Genomic DNA, 25,229 nt, shown 5'->3' with positions numbered 1-25,229 from the left:
AATATGCTCTGTTCACCTTCCTGATCTCCAGGTCCCCTTACACCACACAAAAAAACCGCCCAGGCATCCTAGGAACCTGGCTACTGTCTCGGACACAGGCCGTAGCCCGGCGACAGGTGAGAACTGGCTTCAGAACCTCCGACCACCGCCGCTGAGACCCCAAAGCCAAAGTCGGCTGCTACCTTCCCCGGGCGTCTCCCGCGACCCCTGAGCCAAGTGACCCGGATCGCGCCTGGACTCACCCGGCGAAGCTTTCCCAGGACCAGCCCCAAGTGCGGCTGAGAGACAGTCCCGGGGCCCTCCATGGTGTCAAGCCTGCCCTGGCAGTCGGCACCGTAACCAGGGCCTGGCCGAGCCACCACCAGCGGCACCGGACACGCAGCGTTCGGTCCGGAACCCAAACCCGCACCCGGCAACCGGAGCAGACCACTGCGAAGCCGGCTGCGGGGAGGTGCCAGAGATGAAAGGCGCCTACGGGCCTCAAGTGTCCACGCTGCCCAGCCGGGGAGCTTCGGCCCCTAGGTTACGCTTTGCGTCCTGAAGATCCGAAGGTCCAAGCCCGCCCGCACGAGCCTGCGACCGGCACTCTCCTCGCCGCCCTACCCCTCGGTTTGGTTTCGGCCAGACCTCCGCACGGAGGCGGGGTCGCGGGGACTCCGTTAATTTCCCCTCCTACTTCGCGCGAGGTTAGTAGACGTGTCCCGGTCGTTCTCTCTTAAAGGGGCCGGGGCTCTACCTGGCGGAACTACCCAGCCTTGGAAATCGAGAGGCTTGGGGCTGAGAGAATGGGATTCGACCTCCGGGCCTGCTCTGTGGTGTGGGCCGCACCGCCCCGAACGTCAGGACTAGGTCTCAGGAGTCCCCACCTCGGGTGCCGGCGGCGAGGCTTCTCCCGGAAGCCCCTCGGCGTAACCCGGCGGGGTGAGCGCGACGCGCCCCCTCGGCCCGGGTGCCGGCGCCTGGCCCAGCTCCAGCCCCCATCGCTTTCCTCTCGCAGCCCCGCTAGAGCCTGCTGTCCGCACCCCACGGAAGCCCTGACGGCGTCGTACCCTGGGGGAGCCCGCCGGCCCAGGGAAACCGGCCGCCGTCTTCATTCCTGTCAGAAAATGGTTTGCAGGGCCCGCGCCTCCTGCCAACCGTGTCCGGACTTTGGACAGGAAGGCGTCTCGGGTCAGCTGTGGTCTGGGCAAAGTTTAACCTCTCCCACGCAAGAGGACATCGATCGGGCCTCCTCTGCCCAGCGAAGGGTTCGAGGGCTTTACTCACTTTTACCTGAGTTACCTGGGCACTTGCTGGGCAAAACTCTTTAAACTCCATGAGCTCCTAGTTACCCAAATGCTAAATCAAACCCGTATGGACCTTAGCTGGGCGCGTGCTGTTCTCCTCTGAGGAAGGGAAGCTAAAAGTAGCATCTTGCCCTCTAAATTTAGGACCCTATATTTAGGTCTGTTGAATAAAATACCCAGGGCTGGATCTGTTCTTGGGAATGGGTTTTAGCTAACACAGGTGTAAAGGATCACCCATCTCTGAGTCTTCTAATTGAAGTCCTTAATGAAGCAACTCAAAAAGCCACAGATACTTCTTCCTAAACAAATCACCCGAGAGAACTCAATAATTGAACAGAATCTTAGTTCCTTAGGAAACTTCCCTAATGTTAAGCTCTAGCAGCAACAGAACTATTGTGCCGAAAAGAATCCAGAAATGGCCCAAGTTCACGGCAAGTGATTTTCAGGACCAAAATGCAGGCTAGTTTTTTGGAACTCAAAGTGCTCTCTCTCATTTGCCACATCAGCTTAAGGAGTTTCAGGAACTTTCACAAGTAGCAAAGAGTAGCAGAAATTGCTTGATGATTCTCCATTTTTAAGGTATTACACAACCTTCATATGTGTTGGACAGTGTGTGCTGAAACTAAACTATGTGAATAGCTTACTAAAATCAGAAGATAAGGGGCTTCCCTGGTGGTGCAGTGGTTGAGAGTCCACCTGCCGATGCAGGGGACGCGGGTTCGTGCCCCGGTCTGGGAGGATCCCACATGCCGCGGAGCGGCTGCACCCGTGAGCCATGGCCGCTGAGCCTGCGCGTCCAGAGCCTGTGCCCCGCAACGGGAAAGGCCACAGCAGTGAGAGGCCCGCGTACCGCAAAAAAAAAAAAAAAAGAATCCGCCTGCCAGTGTAGGGGACATGGGTTCAAGCCCTGACCGGGAGGATCCCACATGCCGCAGAGCAACCAAGCCCGTTCATCGCAACTACTGAGCCTGTGCTCTGGAGCCCACGAGCCACAACTACTGAGCCTGTGCTCTAGAGCCCATGCTCCGCGACAAGAGAAGCCACTGCAATGAGAAGCCCGCGCACTGCAACGAAGAGTGGCCCCCACTCTGTCGAACTAGAGAAAACCCGTGTGCAGCTACGAAGACCCAATGCAGCCAAAAATAAATAAACTAATTAATTAATTAATTTAAAAAATCTAAACAGAAGCATAACCAAAATTTAGAATTTCAAAGGATCTTAGAACAACAACATATGCCTCAATTAAAACACTGTATTACTGAATGAAAATTCTTCAGTTAGTCTGAACATTTTCAGGGAACTCCAGAATCGTTAGCTTTCAGGATCTATTTTACAATGTTTTACAATGTAAAACATTTTTTTAAAAATCCCTTTGCCCTCCCTGAGACAGTCTGTGTCCTTTTCTAGTTTTTCAATAATTACCATTCCAAATATTAAAAACAGAGCAGGAACAAAAGGATAAATGAAATTTAAAAGAAAAATCTACAAGTTTCCCATATCAAAAACAGTAAAACTTAAACTCAATGCCAGGTTCAAACCTAATTTCTTTTCTGCACACTTAATAGTCATATAGAAACTTACCTCTTCCTCTAGATGTTTCAATCCCATTTTTTAAAAGGTTCATGTTAATATATTCTAATATGTAAATAAAGTTCTACTAAGCTCCTCATATCCTTGAGAAAGATTTCAGATTCTAATACATCATCCTGCACTCTGTGTTTCCACACTGTGATCCTGCTTTGACACTTGTGTGGCAAAGGGGTGCTATTAGGTGGAGTTGTGACTACCAACCCATAATCTAATTTCATGGACATAACTCCTGATTAATTCTTCCTTAAATGTCTTGCATAGTACTACCCTCTTAAAATCTACAATTGAAAAGAGAAATACTAAATTAGGTAACTGATAAAAATAAAATTGAATGTTTTATTCTATATTCATATAGAGTACATGATTTTTACCATGTGAAAGATATCAAAGTTTGTCCTCCTTAAGTAGATATGGGATTTTGCCATTTTATATAAGCTTACTTTAAAGGAAATGGAGAACAAATGCTGTTAGTGTTTGTGACAGCTGCTAGAAAGCATACAAGAACATTAGAAACATGCTAACCAGTAAACCTTGTCCACAACCTAGAAACTGATTTCCCTTATGAAGGGCCCTGTTGCTAAACTGTAAACACTAGTTACTCCCATTTAATTAAACAGTCAGTGTCACAGGCTGTACAATCTAGTCCTTCAAAAGAAAGTCAAACATGCTGAGCCACATCTTCATTCTCTGCACTAGTGATGTAAGAGCTGCTCTCAGAACATACTAAATCAGGAGCTACCTGTTGAACAAGAGCTGGGTAATTTCCATTGTTTATTCCACATATAAATGAATATATTTATATATATTTTTTATTCTAGTTAAGAATATATAAAGGTTAGAACCAAAAGAGCCTCCTCAATTATAAAATAAAGTAGATTAAAAAGTGGTGTTGATTCCTATTACTTAAACAATTCAAAAAAAGTATTTTGTATACAAAATCTAACTAAAATTATCAGCGAATAGAAACAATTACCTGAAGCATTTAGGCAAGAAGAAAAGGAAACACTTTTGCCTAAATTTAACTGGAAAATTGCTCAAATTTTCCATTTACTGCAGCTATTATGGATGCTTAATAGACCCACTAAGACTTAGAATTCCTGACCTGGCAGAAACTCTTCAGAGCATTTAGCCCAAACATTATGAACTTAAAGCCGTATAGAGGCCAAACAGCTGAAATAAGTATAGGGAAATGAAAACCGCATGTCTATTCAATGCAAGCGCTATTCAGCTTGAGCTTCTTGTTGCCACAGAAGAATGGAAGACTATGTATTACAGTCTTCTACTTTTTCAAGAGAATGCAGAAATCCAGATTTTTATATGAACTAACCTTTGAAATGTAGTCAGCTGGTTCATAATTTTTAAACAATGCTCAAGCCAGCCAGTGACCAGTCTGTCATCTAGTCTCTGCTACTGGTATTACAGTTTTAAACCGAGACTTCCCCAGAGAAAAAGTGACTCTCCAAGGTCACAAGATAATTAACAAATTTAAATTCAATATTTTCATGTCTGAAGAATTTCAACCAAAATGGTTCAAGTAAAATGTATTTGATGATATTTAATGAGTCCACAAAAGTAAGCTTACTTAGCATAGCCTGTATTAAGTAAGCATTTTATATGAAAGGTGAATATGGTGTACTAATAAATTATTTTTTAATTTAGTAACTTCACTGGTATAATTTATGGGAGAGGGGGATGACTAGTGAGGGCTATGTCAGTTGGACATACTAATAAGTAGAATTAATTAAATGGGTAGTTGAAAGTTTTATTATGACTATTTTTATAAATTACATCATTATTATTAGTTTTCCTTTTCTCCTATGCTAGAACAGATTTTTAAGTAATGTTTTTAATCAACATCTTCAACACCAAATCATACAGAGTAAATTAATCACTTCTCTGAACTTAGTTACCAAGTAATGTCAACTCTCTAGAAACCAGCAAAGAAATAAAGTAAGGAGGAAGCCTCTGAAAGCAAAACAATATGTGTCATTAAGCCTAGTTTTCACAAATACTCTTACAGTCAGTGGCACCTGGTCACCATAACTAAAAATCTGGTAAATTATCCTCACTTTTCCATTTTCTTCTCCTTGCTACATTCGATCAATCATTAAATCCAATGAATTCTATCTACAAAAATCTACCTAGTTTGTCCTTCCAATCATTTTAACAACCACTATCAGATATTAGGCCAAAGGTTAAAAAATGTGGCTAGTGGGCCAGACCCAACCCACAGAATGCTTTGTCTGAACTGCATGATATTTTTTCTAATCTAAATATTTGCCAGCATTAAAAATTGGGAGATTTCACACAGAAGAACCCAGATTTCCAACTTTTCTTGAAATATCAGAAGATCTGGCAAAAACTAGGCTGAAGGTAAGTAGCAGCTACATGTTTCAGAGAAAGCATACACTCTCCAGTTGGTTACAGCTCTCACCTTTACCTGTGCTGCACTCATTTCATTTGAGTTTATAAACCCTGTTTTAGACCTTCAACATTTATTTTCTGAACTAAAGTGATAACTTCTTGATTGGCCTCCCTTTCTCTGGTCTTTATCCGGTTCAATTCTTATTTGACAATGTTGACAGATAGACTTTAAAATGAAACTTTTTCAGTTCACTCCCTACTTAAATTCCTCAATAGTGCCCCATCATTTGAAAGATAGAGTTCAACTTCCTATCATAACATGCAAAGCTATTTTTTACATAATCCCAGTATACAACTTCAGTCCTACTCTGTATTTAATCAGACTGAATTGCTTATAGATCTCCAAAAATGCCAAGCTCTCTCCCACTTCTGTACTTTTAAAAATGCTCTCTCCTCAACCTAGAATGTTTATCCTTTCTTGCCTGGCTAACTCCTACTCTTTCTTCAGTATCAGCTCAAGTAAGATCTCTTCTGGGACATTTTCCCAGGCTCCTCCTCCCCACCCTCTCTACCTACCACTTCCAATCAGTCTACTAGGCAGCTCCTCCTGTATATCAGTAGCATCCTGTGGCTATTACAGCACCATATTATAATTATTTACTTTTTTTTTTCTGGTGTCCTCCAACTAGACGGAACTCCTTGAAGGCAACCACTGTTAAATTTCATCTTAAAATGTAAATGAGAAGACAAAAGTGCTTCCTCAATTATTTATTTGGTAGCAGTAGATGAGAAAAGGAACAAACATTTGTAAAAGGCCTCATGTGCCAAGTACTACAGCTAGGTCCTTTTGCAATATTTAATTTACAATAAATGAGATAGAATTTAATAGGATTTACAATAAATGAAAAAGTGGACAGATTTTAGAATTTCAGTTATGAGTTGGTTAAATTTTGAGGTACTAGTTGCTTTTGCAAGATTCTCACATTACACCATTCTGAGGTCACAGCTGTCATTCAAATACTAATAATTTGCTTAAGATTAATTTTCAGTTCATATTATTTCTGAGTTAACTCTTAGTGTAATTTCCCCTGATCTGAAAAAAAGGGGAAGGAAAAAACCCAAATGCTCAAGATCAACAAAGCTTAAGGAAAGTTTTAGAAAAAATCCTTAACAACATCCATGCAACAAAACATTCATGTAAGGAGAAAGCTTACATGTAAAATCTTATGTAAAGAGAAATATTATGTAACACTCACATAGGAAGGATTCACTCAAACATAATTTTCAGCTGTTCCTATACTTAGTAAAATAGGTAAAATTATTGAAAAACATCTAAAACGTCAACTTACCCTTTCTGTAAGAACTACAATTGGTGAAAACGCAGAATTCAGGAAATCATAAACATCAATTTGAAATAAATATTTCAGAATCTGACACTCAGAAGCATCTTCTGTCAATTTATAAATAAAAATATGTTAACACTTGATGTGATGTAATTTTGAATCTAATTTTTTCCGTACTTGCTGCATTGGAGAACAAATAGCTTGTTTCTTACCTTTTAGAGCAACATAATTTTGAGAAGACAAAGAGTAATCAGTTGAAAAGATCTGACTGTTTGACAGGGTATTTTCCACAAATGTGTCTATTTCCACTTGAGTAGGTCTTTCAGTGTCTAGTGATGTTTCTGATTTTTCATCATTATTTTCAGAAGATAGAGTTTTGAAATGTACTTCTTCGTGAACTCTCATAGATAACTCTATTTTAGAGACCATATCTGTAAATAAATAAGGAGAAATGTTTGGGATTTTTTTTTTACATGCTTGCTTTGTTGTGGGCTTCCTATTTTTTTTCTAGGCAGGTCATTCTTTGAATCTTGTGGGCATTGTGATACTTCATTATGGAAAGAATTCATTAAAACATAAATTTGTAGCCTCTATTAGTTGCTACCTCTGATGTAATAAATTACCACACACTTAGTGGCTTAAAGGATACAAATATATTCTCTTAGAGTTCTGGAAATCAGAAATCCTACAACCAAGGTTTTGGCAGGGCTGTGTGTTCCTTCTGGAGGCTCTAGAGGAGAACCCATTTCATTGCCTTTTCTACCTTCTGGAGGGCATCTGCATCCTTTGACTCATGGCCCTGTATATATGAAGATATATATGTACATCTCGAGAACCTTCATTTAAAAAGGATTACCAGGCTTCCCTGGTGGCGCAGTGGTTAAGAATCCGCCTGCCAATGCGGGGGACACAGGTTCAAGCCCTGGTCCAGGAAGACCACACATGCCGCAGAGCAACTAAGACCGTGTGCCACAACTACTAAGCCTGTGCTCTAGAGCCTGCGAGCCACAACTACTGGGCCTGCGGGCCTAGAGCTCATGCTCCACAGCAAGAGAAGCCTGCACATTGCAACGAAGAGTAGACTCTGCTTGCCGCAACTAGAGAAAGCCCGTGTGCAGCAACAAAGACCCAATGCAGCCAAAAATAAATTAAAAAAAAAATTTTATTTTAAAATTTATAAAAAATAATAAAAAATAAAAAGGATTACCCTTCCCCAAAATAAAGAAAAAAAATTAATTTGAAACATATATGTCATAATTTTACACGTTTGTAATGTTGCATCATATGCATACCATGTCATCATATGCATACATGTGCATACCATGTCAAATAGCCATCAATTTAAGACAATTCAATTTTCAAACATTGTTTAAACTGATCACCTGATTCAATGAACTAATCAAACAGGATTAAAAAAAAAAAGTTCTAAGTAGTCCTAGCCTGAGCTATAGTATTCAAGTAAATTGTGGGATTTATTCCTCAGTTACTTTTTAAGACAAGGATAGAAAAGTATCAGTGCAGCCCTGAAAAACAATATTAAAGAATAGTCCTGGGCTTCCCTGGTGGCGCAGTGGTTGAGAGTCCGCCTGCCAATGCAGGGGACACTGGTTCGTGTCCCGGTCCGGGAAGATCCCACATGCCACAGAGCAGCTGGGCCCGTAAGCCATGGCCACTGAGCCTGTGCGTCTGGAGCCTGTGCTCCACAACGGGAGAGGCCACAACAGTGAGAGGTCCGTGTTCCGCCAAAAAATAAATAAATAAATAAATAAAAATTAAAATTAAAAAAAAATATATATATATATAATAAAAAGAAAAAATGAATAGTCCTAACTGAATTATTCAATGTCTATCTTTGCTCTTTGAGTTATGAATTTAACACATGGCCTTGATGCTGTCACTTACTTAGCATTGTTTAAAAGATGAAAGTCCCAAGTAAGCAAACACATATCTGTAATTTACTCATGCCACCTGTGGACATTAAACTTAAAAATGAACAATCAACTCAGGAGTCTGAATACAATAGAACTGTTGTAAGTACAGGACTCAAATAGTGATCTACAGTTATGTTTAATGGCATTAGGGGAAAAAAAGGCTTATTCGACAATTAATTACACCAAATTTATATGTGCCTAAATTGGTTTATTTTAAATATTGTTTTACACTGCATTTGAAATAAATACATGTGAATAAAATGAAAATTTCCTATAATAATTTCATATTTGATTATACTTTTGAGGTATTATTTTCACATTACTTAAATCTAAGCTTTAAGATTTACATTAGAAGCCAAAACAATCTTGAAAAAGAAGAGCTGGAGGAATCAAGTTCCCTGACTTCAGACTATACTACAAAGCTACAGTCAAGACACATGGATCAGTGGAACAGGATAGAGAGCCTAGAAATAGACCCATGCACTTATGGTCAATTAATCTAGAACAAAGGAGGTGAGAATATACAATGGAGAAAAGACAGTATCTTCAATAAACGGTGCTGGGAAAACTGGACAGCTACATGTAAAAGAATGAAATTAGAACATTCTCTAATACTATATACAAAAATAAACTCAAAATGGATTAGAGACCTGAATGTAAGACTGGATACGATAAAACTCCTAGAGGAAAACATAGGCCGAACACTCTTTGACATGAATTGCAACAGTATTTTGGGGGATCTGTTTCCTAGAGATGGAAATGGAAACAAAACCAAAAGTAAACAAATGGGACCTAATTAAGCTAAAATGCTTTGCACAGCAAAGGAAACCATAAGCAAAACAAAAAGAAAACCTATGGAATGGGAGAAAATATTTGTGGATGATGCAACTGACAAGGGATTGAGTTCCAAAATATACAAACAGCTCATAGAGCTCAATATCAAAAAAGCAAACAACCCAATCAAAAAAATGAGTGGAAGACCTAAATAGGCATTTCTCCAAAGAAGACATCTGGATGGCCAAGAAGCACATGAAAAGATGTTCAATGTTGCTAATTATTAGAGAAATTCAAATCAAAAGTACAATGAGGTATCACCTCACACCAGTCAGAATGGTTATCATCAAAATATCTACAAACAATAAATGCTGGAGAGAGTGTAGAGAAAAGGGAACCCTCTTATACTGTTGGTAGGAATGTAAACTGATACAGCCACTATGGAGAACAGTATGGAGGTTTCTTAAGAAACTAAAAATAGAACTACCATATGATCCAACAATCCCATTCCTGGATATATATCAGGAGAAAACTATAATTTGAAAAGATATAGGCACCCCAATATTCATAGCAACAATATTTACAAATAGCCAAGACATAGAAGCAACCTAAATGTCCATTGACAGATGAACAGATAAAGAAGATGGTATGCATACACAATGGACTATTACTCAGCCATAAAAAAGAATGAAATAATGCCATTTGCAGCAACATTGACGGACCTAGAGATTATCATATTAAATGAAGTAAGTCAGAGAAAGACAAACATCATATGATATCACTTATATGTGGAGTCTAAAAAATGATACAAATGAATTTATTTACAAAACAGAAATAGACTCACAGACAGAAAACAAATTTATGGTTACCAAAGGGGAAAGGGGGGAGAGATAAATTAGGAATTTGGGATTAACAGTTATACACTACTGTATATAAATGGACAAACAACAAGGTCCTAATGTATAGCACAGGGAACTATATTCAATACCTTATAATAACCTAATATAGAAAAGAATCTGAAAAAGAATATACATATATTCTTATACATATATATTCAGTTATATATGTATAAGTGAATCACTTTGCTGTACACCTGAAACATTGTAAATCAACAATACTTCAAGTAAAAAAAGTACATTAGATACAGATATGACTTTCTTATAATTGTTAATAAATTAATAAACAATTTTAATTCAAATAAAATAATGAATAGTTTTCATATTTAACTGTACTTGGGAAATTCATTATTTAAATAAGCTCAGTTTGGAGTCCTTTTGTAAAATAGAGTTCTAATATCCTAATATTCCCTTAGGATCTATTAATATTGTAATATAAATAATTGTTCCCTAATTTATCTGTTTTGTAAATTCTTATCTCAGGATATTAGCTTTTTATAAATGTGGTTATCTCAAACCTCAGCTTTTCACAAATACTTTTTCAAGATCAGTGATTCATTTTCCTTATGCACTCTTTCTAAATAAGTCAAGTTTTCATTTGTTATTCCCTAAAAGAGGTGTTGAAATTATCTGAAAATATTGGCTATTTTAGCTATTTCTCCAATATTGAGAAAATAGAGTCTGTGATTTTATCTGAATCCCTCTTTCAGTATTCTTCTTTTTTTTTAATATTTATTTATTTATTTGGCTGTGTCGGGTCTTAGTTGTAGCACTCGGGATCTTTGTTGTGTCATGAGGGATCTTCCGTTGCCACGTGCCGGCTCTTCGTTGGGGCTCTTAGGCTCTAGAGCACGCGGGCTTAGTTGTCCTGCAGCATGTGAGATGTTAGTTCCCCAACCAGGGATCAAACCCACGTCCCCCTGCATTGGAAGGTGGATTCTTAAACACTGGACCACCAGGGAAGTCCCTAGTATTCTTTTTTTAAAACAAATTTTGCATGACCCCAGCTTGTTTTTCATTTAATTAATAGTGAAATGTTTTGAAGTATTTATATAGTAAGACATCTTTTTTCTGAAACTTAAAGGAATTTCTTAACATTTTTATAAAAGTCCCTCAAAATTAGTTATAATTGAATAAATGCCCTGTTCTCATTTGACTATCTACCAAGTTATTCATATTTATAAATTCTCCCAGCATCACTATATGAAATGATAAATTCTACTAAAATGATATTCAGAATGCCCTGAAGTTTCTATATATAAGCTCTAAAATATTTTTATATATCTATATTTTGAATACTGTATTTCTGGGTCTGATATTGTTTTCTTTTAGTCTCTCTTCTTTCCAATTACCATCTGCTTTTTCACAAATACTCCCTTAGGATCTAACAAGCTTAGAACAAAGTAATTTCCTCTAGCCTTTGAAAATCTAGGTCTCTAATGTTTTCTGTCATGAAAATCATCACACCACCTTATTTAGAAAAGGGTTAGAATCTAAAGTCTATATTCTGGTTGAGGATGTTGATCAAGTAAAGAACTCATATTTTGTAGAATATTAAGAAATAACATATAGTTCTTCTGGAAATTCAAGATAATCAACCAGCACCAGTGAAATGTGTTTCCTTCTGAGTTTGCAACATTGTTGATCTCTTCTTGTGAAAATTTTTCTGTCATTCTAGGATTCGATTGTTTCTGTATTATTGGCCAATATTTGTTGAGTTTCTAATCTGTCCATCATAGAGACATCAGAATGGAGATGTGGGAAAGTCATGTTATATAATTCTTTACTTAAAATACTATCCACTTGTTTTTAATCATAGGAGTTGCTAGATACCTGGACATCTAGATCTAGAAGTATCCTCTGATACTCTGCTCTCTTCTGTTGCCCTCTGTTGATCTCCCAGAATTGAGAGGCTTGAGGAAGAAAGCTGAAAACTTTTTACATTGTTTTTGCTTGAGTTTCATTATTATCTTGTACACTTAAAGAAAACCCTTGTTATCATAGATCTTCTTGGGGGGAGGAGCTATAGATCTAGAATAAAATATCATTCAGGAATCAAGACGATTTTAAATTACCTTAGCTTAGGTTTCTAAGAACACAATTCAGATATAGCTATATTGGGAAGGTGTAAATGAGCTAAAAAGTGAGTGCAAATAAGAAAAAATTCTCACCTAACAGAACAGGAAGTCAATGAACATCATCTAAAATAGGTTACTCAAAGAAGAATATAAGTATTTTATTTAGAAAATAGAGATAAACACTAAAAGAAATTTTCTTAAAAAAAATAAAGGAGGGCTTCCCTCGTGGCGCAGTGGTTGAGAGTCCGCCTGCCGATGCAGGGGACACAGGTTCGTGCCCCGGTCCGGGAAGATCCCCCATGCCGCGGAGCGGCTGGGCCCGTGAGCCATGCCCGTGAGCCATGCCCGGTGAGCCTGCGCGTCCAGAGCCTGCGCGTCCGGAGCCTGTGCTCCGCAACGGGAGAGGCCGCAACAGTGAGAGGCCCGCGTACCGCAAAAAAATAAAATAAAGGAAATTATTGTCCCTGGGACAGAAGTAGAAGTAGAAATGGACAGAGGGAACAGAAATTGCTTTTGTTAAAAAAAAAAAAAAGCCTTAGCACTATTTATATTTTTAACCTGTTTACGTATAATAGTTTGATTAAAGCTTATTGTAAAAGACCTTGAGATCTCCTTGAAACATCCATGTATAGCCAATCATTCTTTGTCCCTTGGGATTTTATTTTATGATATTAAGATCTACTAAATCCCAGAGTAAACCAGAAATTGATAAAAGGGTGATTGATAAAGTTGTTGTTGATTATTGAGTATTTTGAGAAATATGGATTCCTGGATGTTTCATGTGATTTTCACTTTTTAAAATAGATTATGTTTAATGTATGGACACCAAGTGAGGAAAGTGGGGGGGGGGGAGGGGTGGTGGTGTGATGAATTGGGAGATTGGGATTGACGTCTATACACTAATATGTATAAAATAGATAACTAATAAGAACCTGCTGTATAAAAATTTTTAAAAATAGATTATATTTTAAAAAGAAATCATATTATAGATATTTTTATACTAACCTGGCTGACCGTATCCGTTTTTCAACATCATATCTTCCGTATTATCTGTGGGGTAATACTCAACTGAAAATTCTCTTTTATCATTTTCACCTCCATTATTTTCATCCAGTGTCTCTTTGGGAAATGGCAATTCTGTCTCCTTTGGAATGTTCTGGAAGTTCCAGGGGTTGTCAAAAGTATACAAGAACTTTTTAAAATATGGTAAAGTATCAGAATCGTCTGTTTTCTCTAAGACCCTTTTCTTGCCTATTTGATTTTCAGTTTCCATAATTTTTATTATTTTTATTTCTTGTTCCTTATCAGGGTCAAATTCACTTGTTGGAGGATGTCCATGTTTATCTCCCCCACCTTCTTCTTCATTTTTTCCATCATCTGATATAATTTTATCTTCATTAGCATATGAAAATCCTAGCATAGCAAAACCAAAATCAAACCAACTTGGCTCGAGAATTGAGCTATCATTAGTGATTGTGTCTTCTTTTTCTGTTAATATTTCTGTATAAGGAACGGTGGGTTCTTCCTCAGAGGATATGGAACTAGGAACATCTTGTAAAGGTGGGTTGCTTTCTTTGGACAGTAATTCAAGCCCTGTATCCTCACCCCCAAAATCAAAATAACTTGTAAATCCACCACCAAACCAACCAGTGTCTTGAGGATTGAGGATGTGCTCTGACTCAGACACTAGTTCAGACTGTTTCTTTGGCACTGAATCAAATTCTGATTCAAGTTCTTGCTTATGTTCTCTTTGGGGCTCACCATTGTTTAATCCCTCTGGGTCATTCTCATCTTCCACTGTTATTTTTCTATTTCGAAATGAGCTTTCTTCTATAGGTTCAGTAACTGATTCAAAAGTCTTTTCTCCAGCTTGGTCCTTTCCAAATCCAAACCATCCTTTCACTTCAGGAATAGCTGAGGATGGTAGGACATGATCCCCTTCTGGAATAGGATACTGTTCCACATTTCCAGCTTCTACTGATTCCCAATCTTTTGATTCACTGGTACTTCTGATATCTTCAGGAGCCTCTGATGCTGGAAATTGGTCTTCAAACAAAGTACTTTCAGAAGTTGAATAAAAGCCAAGGTCTATCTGAAAATCATTTTCATATACTCTAGATTTGGGCTCCTTGCCCTCTTCATATGGATATATATTTTCACCATTACCACTGTTTAACTCACTATCTTCATTTTCAAATGTGTAGCTTATTCCAAGAAGACAGAGAAAGTCAGATTCCTGAAAGAAAAACAGTTACGATTGACATTAATATATAAAAACTCCTTGTTTCTCTGAAATCATTTAAAATGGATGAGTATGATTTTCCCAAGGCCACACAACTAGCTGAACAGCAGAGCAAAAACTCCTAATCTCAAACACTTGTATCATAACTGACATTTCAGGGTTACTGATATAAACCTAAATGAAAATCCTCTTGCATTAGGATTTATTTATTATCAAATAATTGAAGAAATTAAGAAGCAGAGGCAATCAAGTAGTGAGTATATTCTGCAAATAAACTCTAGTGAACAGGCGTACATGGCCACAAAATCTTGCTCCTGGTAAGGGTACACTGAATGGACATATGCAGCTGTGCAGCGCTTTCAGGGAGGGGAATGTACAGCACATGGTCACAGCTCAGACAAACCAAAGACTCTAAAGCACGAAGGCCTGGTTAGAAGTTGCACTAAAAAAACTTCTTTTTTTTGGCTGCGTTGGGGTGTAGCTGCAGCACGCGGGCTTCGCTCTACTTGTGGCATGCGGGCCCCAGGGCACATGGGCTCTGTGGTTCGCGGCACGCAGGTTGAGCCGCGCGAGCTCAGCGGTTGTAGTGTGCGGGCTCAGTTGCCCCGTGGCATGTGGGATCTTAATTCCCCGACCAGGGATCGGACTTGTGTACCCTGCATTGGAAGGCAGATTCTTTACCACTGGACCACTGGGGAAGTCCCCACTTAGACTTCTTTTATTGAGATATTGCATGTAGCCGATGGAAGCAGTGATCCCCTTGCTCATCTCACAAAACAACCAAATCATCAAGAAGAAAAATGGTGAAGCTATTTTTTTTTTATCTGAAGGTATGAAACAGTGATATACACTGCTCTTTGGATATCACCATTATGAAATGAGAATAAAGCTCAGAATTTTACAAAAAGAAATTTCAGAATTGCAATTTTACAGTATTTTTTGGCATTGCAACATAGTAGGTGATTAACAACAGACGCTGGAGCCAAACACTCTGGGTTCAAATCCTAATCCTGCCATTTACTAGCTCTGTGACCTTGGGCGAATAGGATGACCTTTCTATGCCTCAGTCTCCTCAACTGTAAAATGAGAATAATGACAGTACCTACCTTATAGGGGTGTTGTGAAGATTAAATGAATCAAGTAATTAAAATAGCAACTGTCTCTAGTAAATACTAGCCTAACCTAGCCCAAGGTTACACTACCCCAGGTGAACCAGTCATGCAAGGATAAAAAGGCCCAACCCCTTGCCTCTATTCAGGACAACCCTGAAAGCCCATTCCAGCTTCAAAGCTCCTTATGGAATCACCTGAAACCTCTGTTGCAACCGGATCACAGTTCAACTTCTCTGTCTGCCCAATCCTGCTTTTCCTTGTATTCCCTCACAGGTGCTATTCCCAAGAGTACTCCCTAGTAAACCTCTTGGATGCAAAGATCCGTCTCGGATTCTATTTCCCAGGGAACTTGACCTAAGAATTTGGGCCTTCTAGGGACTTCCCTGGGGGTTCAGTGGGTAAGACTCCATGCTCCCAACACAGGGGGCCCGGGTTCGATCCCTGGTCAGGGAACTAGATCCCACATGTATGTCGCAACTAAGACCCGGTGCAGCCTAAATAAATACATGTTTTTTTAAAAAGTAAAGAATTTGGACTTTCTATATGCTTACTATGTGCTCTGCACTGTGCCAGGTGCTGAAATTCTACAGTAAACAATAGAAAAACGTAATTATAAATTGTGATAAGTGCTATGTAGGAAGTAAACAGGAAGCTGTGATTAAGAAGCGGTAATTCCTTTAGAATTATCATGGAAGAGCTCTCTGAGGCACTGATGTTTCAGCTGTGACCTAAAGGATAAGAAGGAACTAACCAGGTGAAGAACTTAGGGGAAACATTCCAAACAGAGGGAAGAGCCCGTTTGGGTTTCTGGGCTAGGAAAGAGCTTGGCATGTTCTAAGAACTATCAATAGGCCAGTGTGGCCAGGAGCATAGTGAGTGCGGGGAGAGTGGCACGTGACAGGGTCAGCAGCGGGAGCAGCAGCAGATCATGTAGAGCCAGGGTAAGGAGTCAGGGCTTGATTCTAGGTTCAATGCAAAGCCATAAAAAGGCTTTAAACCAAGCAAATGACATCATCTGATTTCTTTGTTTTTGTATCTATAAGATCCATTGCTGTCTGGAGAATGAATTGGAAGAGGGCAAAAGTAGGGGCAAGGAGACCAGTTAGAAACCTACTGCAGTGTTCTACTCAAGAGAGACAATGATGCTTTGAATCAGGGCTATGGGGAGAGTAAAAATGAAGAGAAGACAGATATATTTTGGAGACAGAACTGACAGGACCAGTAGTTATACAGTGAATAGACATTTAATCCCAGAATTTGTGCTGGAAAAGAGCCAGATAATAGTTTACTTAACTAGGCAGACTGACTTCACACTGACCTCATGTAAGGTAAATAGGCTTAACCTGGAATGTGAATTAAATGGGCTAATCAAATTCACATATTGAAGAGTCACCTTCTGATTCCCATTCTCATTATCAAGCCCAGCATTATCAAGCTCATTTAAAACTCCAACAGCAAAAGAGGTTTACAGATATGAGACCTAGAGAGTGTGATGGGAAATAAACTCTGTCCCAGTAGGACAATAACATTAGTAATAATATCTAACACTTACATAGCACTTACTAAGTGCTGTTCTATGTACTTTACATATGCTAATTTTTTTTTTTTTTTTTTTTTTTTTGTGCGGTACGCGGGCCTCTCACCGCTGCGGTCTCACCCGTCGCGGAGCACAGGCTCCGGACGCGCAGGCCCAGCGGCCATGGCTCACGGGCCCAACCGCTCCGCGGCATGCGGGATCCTCCCGGACCAGGGCACGAACCCGCGTCCCCTGCATCGGCAGGCGGACTCTCAACCACTGCGTCACCAGGGAAGCCCAATATGCTCATTTTTTGCTCAATAAATTTGTTAAGGTAGCACTATATTATAATCATCATCTTCATTTTACAGATGAGAAAAAAGGCACACAAGACCACGTGGGAACTAAGTGGCTGAGTCAGGCTTTGAACCCAGTCCACTTCCAGAATCCATGCTCTTAACCACTATACTTTACTGCCTGTTAATTTTTCAGTAAGCAAAATTCTTGTCATCAATCTCGTCTTACCTGATTTTATTCACATACTCAAACTATTCCTAGAGTGAGTTTTCAGACTATTTTATATATCCACTATATAAGATGTATAACTGATGGGCACTTATACCACAGAAAACTGTTTTAGCCAAAAATTTTTAAATTCAGTTAATAACCGATAAAGCAACTATACTCCAATATCAATTAATAAAAATAAATAAAGTAATAAATTCATTAAAAAAGAAGAAGAAAAAAACTATTGGTAATTGGAAAAGAGAATTCTTGGGTGTTTACAACTATTTCTTTTGTTAGAGAAAATAAAATACAAATTTTCTTTAATAAATAAATAAATAAATTCAATTAATAACCGAAATGAGTTTACTCACTTTTGTTGATATTTCAACTTCCTCAGATATGAACACCTCTTCAATCTGGACTGCATCTTTGGGAAAATACCCAAAGTCCTTTCCTTTCTATCAAAATGAAGAATGAAGATTAGCAAGGAAGAGTGATCAGAGCAATAATGGCCATTGAGCTTAATTTTGTTTCATGTCCTTGGCTTTCATCTATTTCAAATTACAAACATTAACGGCTTTCATTTACCATCTAAAAGAAAGTCAGTGAAATCATATTCCTTTTGCTACTCGACAGAACAGCATAAATCTGAGGGAAAAAAGGGCCAAGCTATAAAATGCCACTTTTTCAGATTTCAGAGGGAAAACCACACATTTTCTTTCTTTTTCTGTTCTTAATGACCTTTCTTGCCCAGGTGGACCACAGATTTACACTAGTAAACCCGGAATATCAAAAAGCAAGAGAATTGTGACTGTAGCCAAGCAAGATGGAGCTGTGACATATGCAGCATTTTCAGGATGTCAAAATTGGGTAAGATGTTTAAACTCTGAAGGGCTGAGGTGGATTCATCAAGATAGTAAAGATCTATGAGTCTTCCAGGGTGCATTTGGTTCCATACAACTTTTCTGAGGGTGCCTTGGTAACAGAGATCCTCTCAATCAGTTTAAGTGCATACAAGATGTCCCCCAAGAGTGAAGGCTTCACATAACCACTCTCGGCCCATTTCCCACCCCTGTCAAAGTTTAAAGAGCATATTTCTTTTGGCCCTTTGATTCAGCACCATTATACCTCAACTGTGATTCTTCCAGCTCTCCAGTTGCTGCAATTATTTGGAAACTGACGGAATGAACTCCACAGTGTGGCTTCTTTTTCTTGGCCATGCCAGTGGGGCTTGCGGGATCTTAGTTCCCTGACCAGGGATTGAACATGGGCCCTCTGGCAATGAAAGCCCAGAGTCCCAACCACACAGTGTGGCTTCTTAAACAGTTATCTGCCTGGACTAGACACCTAAGGCACAAAACCAAGTGTGCTTGAAACGTCACCCTGGCTCCACACATTACATGCTGCTTTTGTGTGGAACTATCATTTTCACACATAGTAAACAAGAAAGAATGCTTTCTTTTCCTCTTATGATACTGTGTCATTTTCCTTATAGTTGCATTGGATACCTCCCATGCATTCAAGACAGAGAAATGGCATGTTTAAGGCACCATAAGCAGTAAGAAGTCTTGGGAGCTGCAAAGTCCAGGTAAACAATTCTGGCCAACAAGAGTCTGAGGTTCAGTCATGTAGTCCCTCATGCTAAAAAGCAGGATAGACCCAAATAGAATCTGCTCCTTCAAATAAAGATCACAGAGGCTACACAGGGAAGAGATCTTATGCATACGCAATATGGAAATGATGTATGTATCAGGTTGGTCATGCTTGTTCAGCTTGGGAGTAAAGTCACTTGTCACGGTATCTTTTCATTCTGAGGCATGATATAATCTAAGATAAGACCTATATTCAACTGAAAATATTAATCATTAATTTTTCTATCTGTATATTCAGAGAGGTGATTGAGGCATCTAGGCGTTTCAGTGTAATAGGACTTTGGGCCAAACAGTGGTCTCTCTCAGTTATTCTTTTTCTCCACGAAAAATTCATATACCTCGCTTCCCTAGGTTACTGATCTTTCTAAGGATCTCTTCAATAGCAACTCAGTCCTTTATTTGCTCAGAAAGACATGTCTTTTTTTTTTTCTTTTTTTGTCCAAGTGGGATCTTAGTTCCCCAACCAGGGAATGAAACTGCGCCCTCGGCAATGAAAGCGCAGAGTCCTAACCATTGGACCACCAGGGAATTCCCAAGACATGTCATTTAATCTGATTAACTAAAACTTCCCAGTCTCTCTTAAACTTGGCCATTGGTAGCACCAAGGGATGGCTGGGGTTACCTAGTCATCCCATAATCTCCACTGGCACCTCTAAAAGTTTCTCCAAATAAATATAAAACCTAAGTTCAAACACTATGCATGCTGTGTAAAAGTAATTTTTTACACTTAAGTGTAAAAAGTAAAAAACTTTTAAGTGTAAAAAGTGTAAAAAGTAAAAAATTATTAAGTGTAATAATTTTACACTTAAGCACTCTTAAGCCTTCATCCCAACCAGACTGGCTTCCCCAAAGCTACTTTTTATAGAAATTCTGGAACCAACACTGAACATGACCATATTTTGTTTGTTTGTTTAAATATGTTAAGGGTTTTTAATAGATATATAAAGTACTTTGAAATTCTTAAAGTTCCTTTAGAGATGAACACCAGGCATCCTTGTGCAAGCTAGTCATTTATTCTGTATTCAATTTGTAAGATTAGATACTTACACTTCCTGCCCACAAATCTTCACTTTCTCCTGCAAGTTTAACATAAACAGATATCTCTTCTCCCTTAGTGAAGTTCAGGTATCGACAGTCAGGTCCTCTGTAATCTCTTATGGCTAAAACTCTGCTTATTAAAGCTATGTAAACATGCAGAGAAAAACACAGTAGAGAAGGGAAGGAAAAGATAATTAGTTTTCTTCTGGCACCTACTATACTCCAGGCATCATGATAAGCTCTTTCATACCTTTTATTACTGCTATTATTAAATCCTCAGAACAGACTTATGAGATAAATAATCTCATCTCAGACTAAAAAATGAGCCTTTAATTAAGTATCAAAGAGTTGGTCACACACCTGATAAATGGTGGAGCCAGATTTGAACTGAAGTTCTTTTCACTGTAACATCCGCCTTCTGTATTCTGAGTTTTCTTTCTGTTTTTTCCTAAGCCTTTCTAAAAACCCATCAGTCTCTCTTCATGGACAACTCATATCCTACTTCCGCTATAAGACATCCCTAATTGGTCCATCCTACTCTGCCGCTTCTCTGAATTTCAATATTATCTATTATCCTTATGCTGTATTACTATTTACTGTTTCATATTGACCTGTCTTGTCATCATTCACTAGAATGAAAATCCCTGGAGGACAAGAAACTTACCTTACATTTCATTTTATCCCTCTTAGATACACACCCCTCATCCCCCAGACCCAGCACATAATAGGCCCTTAATAACTATGAAAGACCATAACCACATATGCTAGATTTAGCCCTTCAGCACATAAAGTAATATACATACCTTATTAACGATTATAATTATACTGGCATATGTAAAACATTTTCATTAAGTCGTGCAATTAAAGTTAAAATAACTTTTATCAATTACTACAAATTTGAATGTTCTCTTTTCATGTTATGTGCCTAGCCCTAAGGAAACTAAAATGAGGCTGTAAAGAAGGAAAGAAAAGTTGTTATAATAATATTATTATAAAACATCATCTAGTAAACATTCTCTATATATTAAATTATGTATCCAAATGATTAAGGAAAATGTTTACACATAAAAAATTTACTTTTAAATCATTTATGTTCATACTAATAATATTTTGCATTTTTAATTACATGTTGCAAATTCGAAGTAATTCTCACATACTGGAGGGATAGAACAATATAAAGCAATTCTAATATACTGGGATGCTATTCATTTTGTACCATAATGCCAATTTCAGAAAATAAGTTCTTAAGCAATAAAATGAAAATTAATTTCTCTTTGTAGAAGAAGGAAGTTTACTATTCAAAGATATAAATAAAATTATGTATTCCTAACACTGATTTCAGTATTTTTGCATAATAAGGGAACACAGAAATAATTAATATTTGATAAAGTTTACACAATAGATCATGATGGTTTGAAATAAAAACAGTCTTAGAAAACTCATGAGAATCAGAAACTTCTGATTGTGAAATAGAAACTAAAAAATGTAAGGGCTTCATAAAAATAACTATCAAATGGCTTGATATCTTTTTTAATACAAATCAATCACATTTATCTTAAAAAATAGTAAAAGTGCTAATTAGTTTGTTTTTGAGATCTGGATTAATATCCTTAAAATTTCTTATATATTTATATATCAGGCTGATCTTTGCCCCTTTGTATATTTACATTAAAAACGATCACAAAATACTTTGCTTCCAGCATTTCTCTTTTATAGTGTACTATACCTTATAAATATTTCTCAATGATATTAACGTTCATTTTTATCAGACATGTCCACAATAACATTTTACATTATTTCAGAGCCTCATTTTAAGAGGAAAAGAAGGGAAAAAAAGAAAAGCGACTTACTTTCACATTCCAAGTCACCACATTTTTTTAAGTCTGCCAGCAGTTTTGTGCCCTCCAGACATTTTGTCAGAGAAATAACCAGAAGGAGGATTCTGTGAACTCCAAGATCCGCCATGCTAAAACAAGCAGGAATCCCAAACAAGGTTTAAACCAGTTGTTTAGGCACTAGATATGCCAGCCAAAACAGGAGATACCCCACATCCTTTACTAAATATAAGAGGAAAAATTTGGGGTTTTTTAAATCCCTTGATAACTACCTTTTTCTACTGGTGTTTAGGCTTAACTTGAGGGACAAAAACTCTCTGTTCTCAATCTGCAGTATCAGCAGTGTCAGGTATCCAGATTATACATAAGGGTTTAATAATTAACAGGGATTTTTAGTTGGAGTCATGTTTTATAAAGCCAGTGCAGTAAAACTCTCTTGCTTAAAGGCACCTTGCATTCCACAGAACAATTCTTAAAGAGGCCTTCATAAAAAGGTAGTTCATCTCCTTCTGTTAAAGTCTTCAGGTAGATCAGTCAATAAGTTCATAGTATTTGCTGCATGCAAATACCAGCGTCAGTGGAGATATAGTTATATGTAGAAGCAATAATAATTTATGTTAAAAGCGTGGTTTGGGATTATCATGATGAAAGTTATTTGAAAAAAATATCCCACGTTCGTATTTTAACAACCTTCAGTGTTACTATGAAGTTGAAACTTATATTTAGTTAAGATAGTTAAAATGTATTAAGTACTTATTAGGTTGCAGGTACTGTCAAACAATTATGTGATCTGATTTTACTCTCACATCAACTCTCTGAGGTGGGTAATATTATCATCCCCATTTTTGCATTATGAGGAAACCTAGGTACATAGAGATGGGTTAAATCACTTGCCCAATGTCACATAGTGAGTGGAGAAGAAATTAAAACCTAGGCTCTGTGACTCCTCCTACCCACAACCACTATGCTTTACCACCAAGAATCAAGTCATCTGCCACAGAAAGATGTCTACTCCGTCTGCAACAATACCATTCCGGAAACAGAAGGTACAATATCATTTTATGTATTTAAATTCATATGCATATTTCTGTATATATAGAGAGAAAGAGAGAGATGTCTGAAAGAATCCTCCCCCATATGGTGGGAATATATCATGTGAGTTCCAGTTGTGTTCACTTTCTTCTTTGTATTTTTCTCTATTGTTTGACTTTCTTTTTAAAAATCAGTGAGCATATATAATTTTTAAATAACAATAAGGTTTTGAAAATCAAATTATTTGAAAGATATTGTCACTAAAAAGGAATCAAATCCCTATATTGGGAATTTTGGTGTAAAACACTAGATCACAGTAGATTTTTGGAAACCAAAGTTGTCCTATTTTAATCTCAGGAAAATATTTTTCTAAGCCCTTCTTTGCTGTACCTTTTCCCAGTATCTGGGCATGCCAGGGTATACATACTTTGCAGAATGCAGCACTTAATGACACCACGCTCCCCTCTAGCGCCTGAGCAAGCTAATATGAAAGACTGTTCCTTTCAAAGTCCTAAAAAAAAAGACGTGTGTTTTCTATTTGTTTGTTTTCCAGAATCAATAATTAGTAAGAAGCCTGCTCTCTGAGATCAAAGATTTTTTTTTTTGCAGTACGCGGGCCTCTCACTATTGTGGACTCTCCCGTTGTGGAGCACAGGCTCCGGACGCGCAGGCTCAGCGGCCACGGCTCACGGGTCCAGCCGCCCCGCGGCATGTGGGATCTTCCTGGACCAGGGCACGAACCGTGTCCCTTGCATCGGCAGGCGGACTCTCAACCACTGCGCCACCAGGGAAGCCCAAGAGATCAAAGATTTTTACAACCTCAGAAAGAATCTGATAGAGCATGGGTTTGAGGATCCTTTGGTTTACAATCAGAGCGCTGCATAGCTGTACACGTGCACACTCAAAAAGGTGTAGGTTGAAAACTTTTGCAAATCTATAAACTATGTTGTCAAGGACATTAAAGAACAATTAGCTCTTCAGCTTCAAATTTTGGCACATAATTATTTACATAATCTATAATATCAAATCAAAAATATTTAATAACTGGGACTTCCCTGGTGGCTCAATGGTTAAGACTCTGAGCTCCCAATACAGGGGGCCCAGGTTCAATCCCTGGTCAGGGAACTAGATCCCACAGGCATGCCGCAACTAAGGAGCCCACAATCCGAAACTAAGGAGCCTGCCTGCTGCAACTAAGACCCGGTGCAACCAAATAAATAAATATATTTTTTTAAAGAATATTTAATAATTAATGTACTTCATCATTTTTGCATTCAATACTAAAGATGTTATGGCTAAATTCTGAACTAGTTAATTTAATTGTGTTGTAAGTTAAGATAGAGAAGAACCCAGATAAATTTAAATTTGCCTGTTCATTTGAGTCCAGAAAAACAAGAGAACAATCCTTGCTTAAGATACCAGCTTGGAGGGATTTGCTCCTGCTAGAAATGTTCCCACTTTCTTGCTACTTAATGCACTCAAATGATCTCATTTTATGTCCAGATCATTACTTAAATATATTTTAATAGGATATCTGAAAATGTGGGTAGCACAATGTCAACTATCTCTAACAGATCCAGATGAAGAGGTGGTACATGAAAGGGATAAGAACATTTAGTTTAAAGAAACCAAAGCATCAGGAGTTCCCTCGTGGTCCAGTTGTTAGAACTCTGCGCTTCCATTGCAGCGAGTGTGGGTTTGATTCCTGCTCAGGGAACTAAGATCCTGCAGGTTGCTGCGGTGTGGCCAAAAAAAACCCGAAGTATCAATTTTCACCATAAAAACAGTCATATTGACTTAGCCAGACATTATATAATGGCTGATGCATTTTGCAACTCAAGTGTTGTGTCAATATTAAAATATACTACTACTGCTAAGGAATGGTAAGAGTCAGGAATACGGATTTGGAAAGCCTATAGCTTTCTTCAGAAACCACATAGGAGGTAAGAGTACCTACTGCACAGAGCTAAAGAATTAATTGTCAAAGCCACACGTGTTCAGTGTCTTAGAGGTAATATCACAAAGCAACCCTT

At 38.3% G+C, this 25,229-nt stretch overlaps 1 protein-coding gene across 6 annotated transcripts in view; it reads right to left on the bottom strand.

Annotated features, from left to right (window-relative positions):
• MIA2 (MIA SH3 domain ER export factor 2) overlaps window positions 1-22,391 on the bottom strand; it is a 109,490-nt gene extending 87,099 nt beyond the window's left edge. For 2 of the 6 annotated variants that reach the window (XM_027111115.1, XM_027111116.1), the window contains exon 1: window positions 2,868-3,014. In XM_027111115.1, the coding sequence (XP_026966916.1) occupies window positions 2,868-2,894 (27 nt within the window). In that variant the 5' untranslated portion in view covers window positions 2,895-3,014. Of the gene's footprint in view, window positions 1-242; window positions 560-2,867; window positions 3,015-6,589; window positions 6,691-6,795; window positions 7,015-13,267; window positions 14,499-18,010; window positions 18,098-20,338; window positions 20,473-20,689; window positions 21,262-22,179 lie in introns of those variants that run through there. The other 4 variants (XM_027111117.1, XM_027111112.1, XM_027111114.1 and 1 more) reach the window with 4 other exon arrangements.
• Window positions 22,392-25,229: the final 2,838 nt, after the last annotated feature.

This window comes from Aethalodelphis obliquidens, unplaced genomic scaffold (assembly GCF_003676395.1).
Source record: "Aethalodelphis obliquidens isolate GAN/ISIS:26980383/991018 unplaced genomic scaffold, ASM367639v1 scaffold10, whole genome shotgun sequence".
NCBI lineage: Eukaryota > Metazoa > Chordata > Mammalia > Artiodactyla > Delphinidae > Aethalodelphis > Aethalodelphis obliquidens.
The sequence above is the reverse complement of the archived record's forward strand: the minus strand, read 5'-3'. Positions and strand labels throughout refer to the sequence as shown.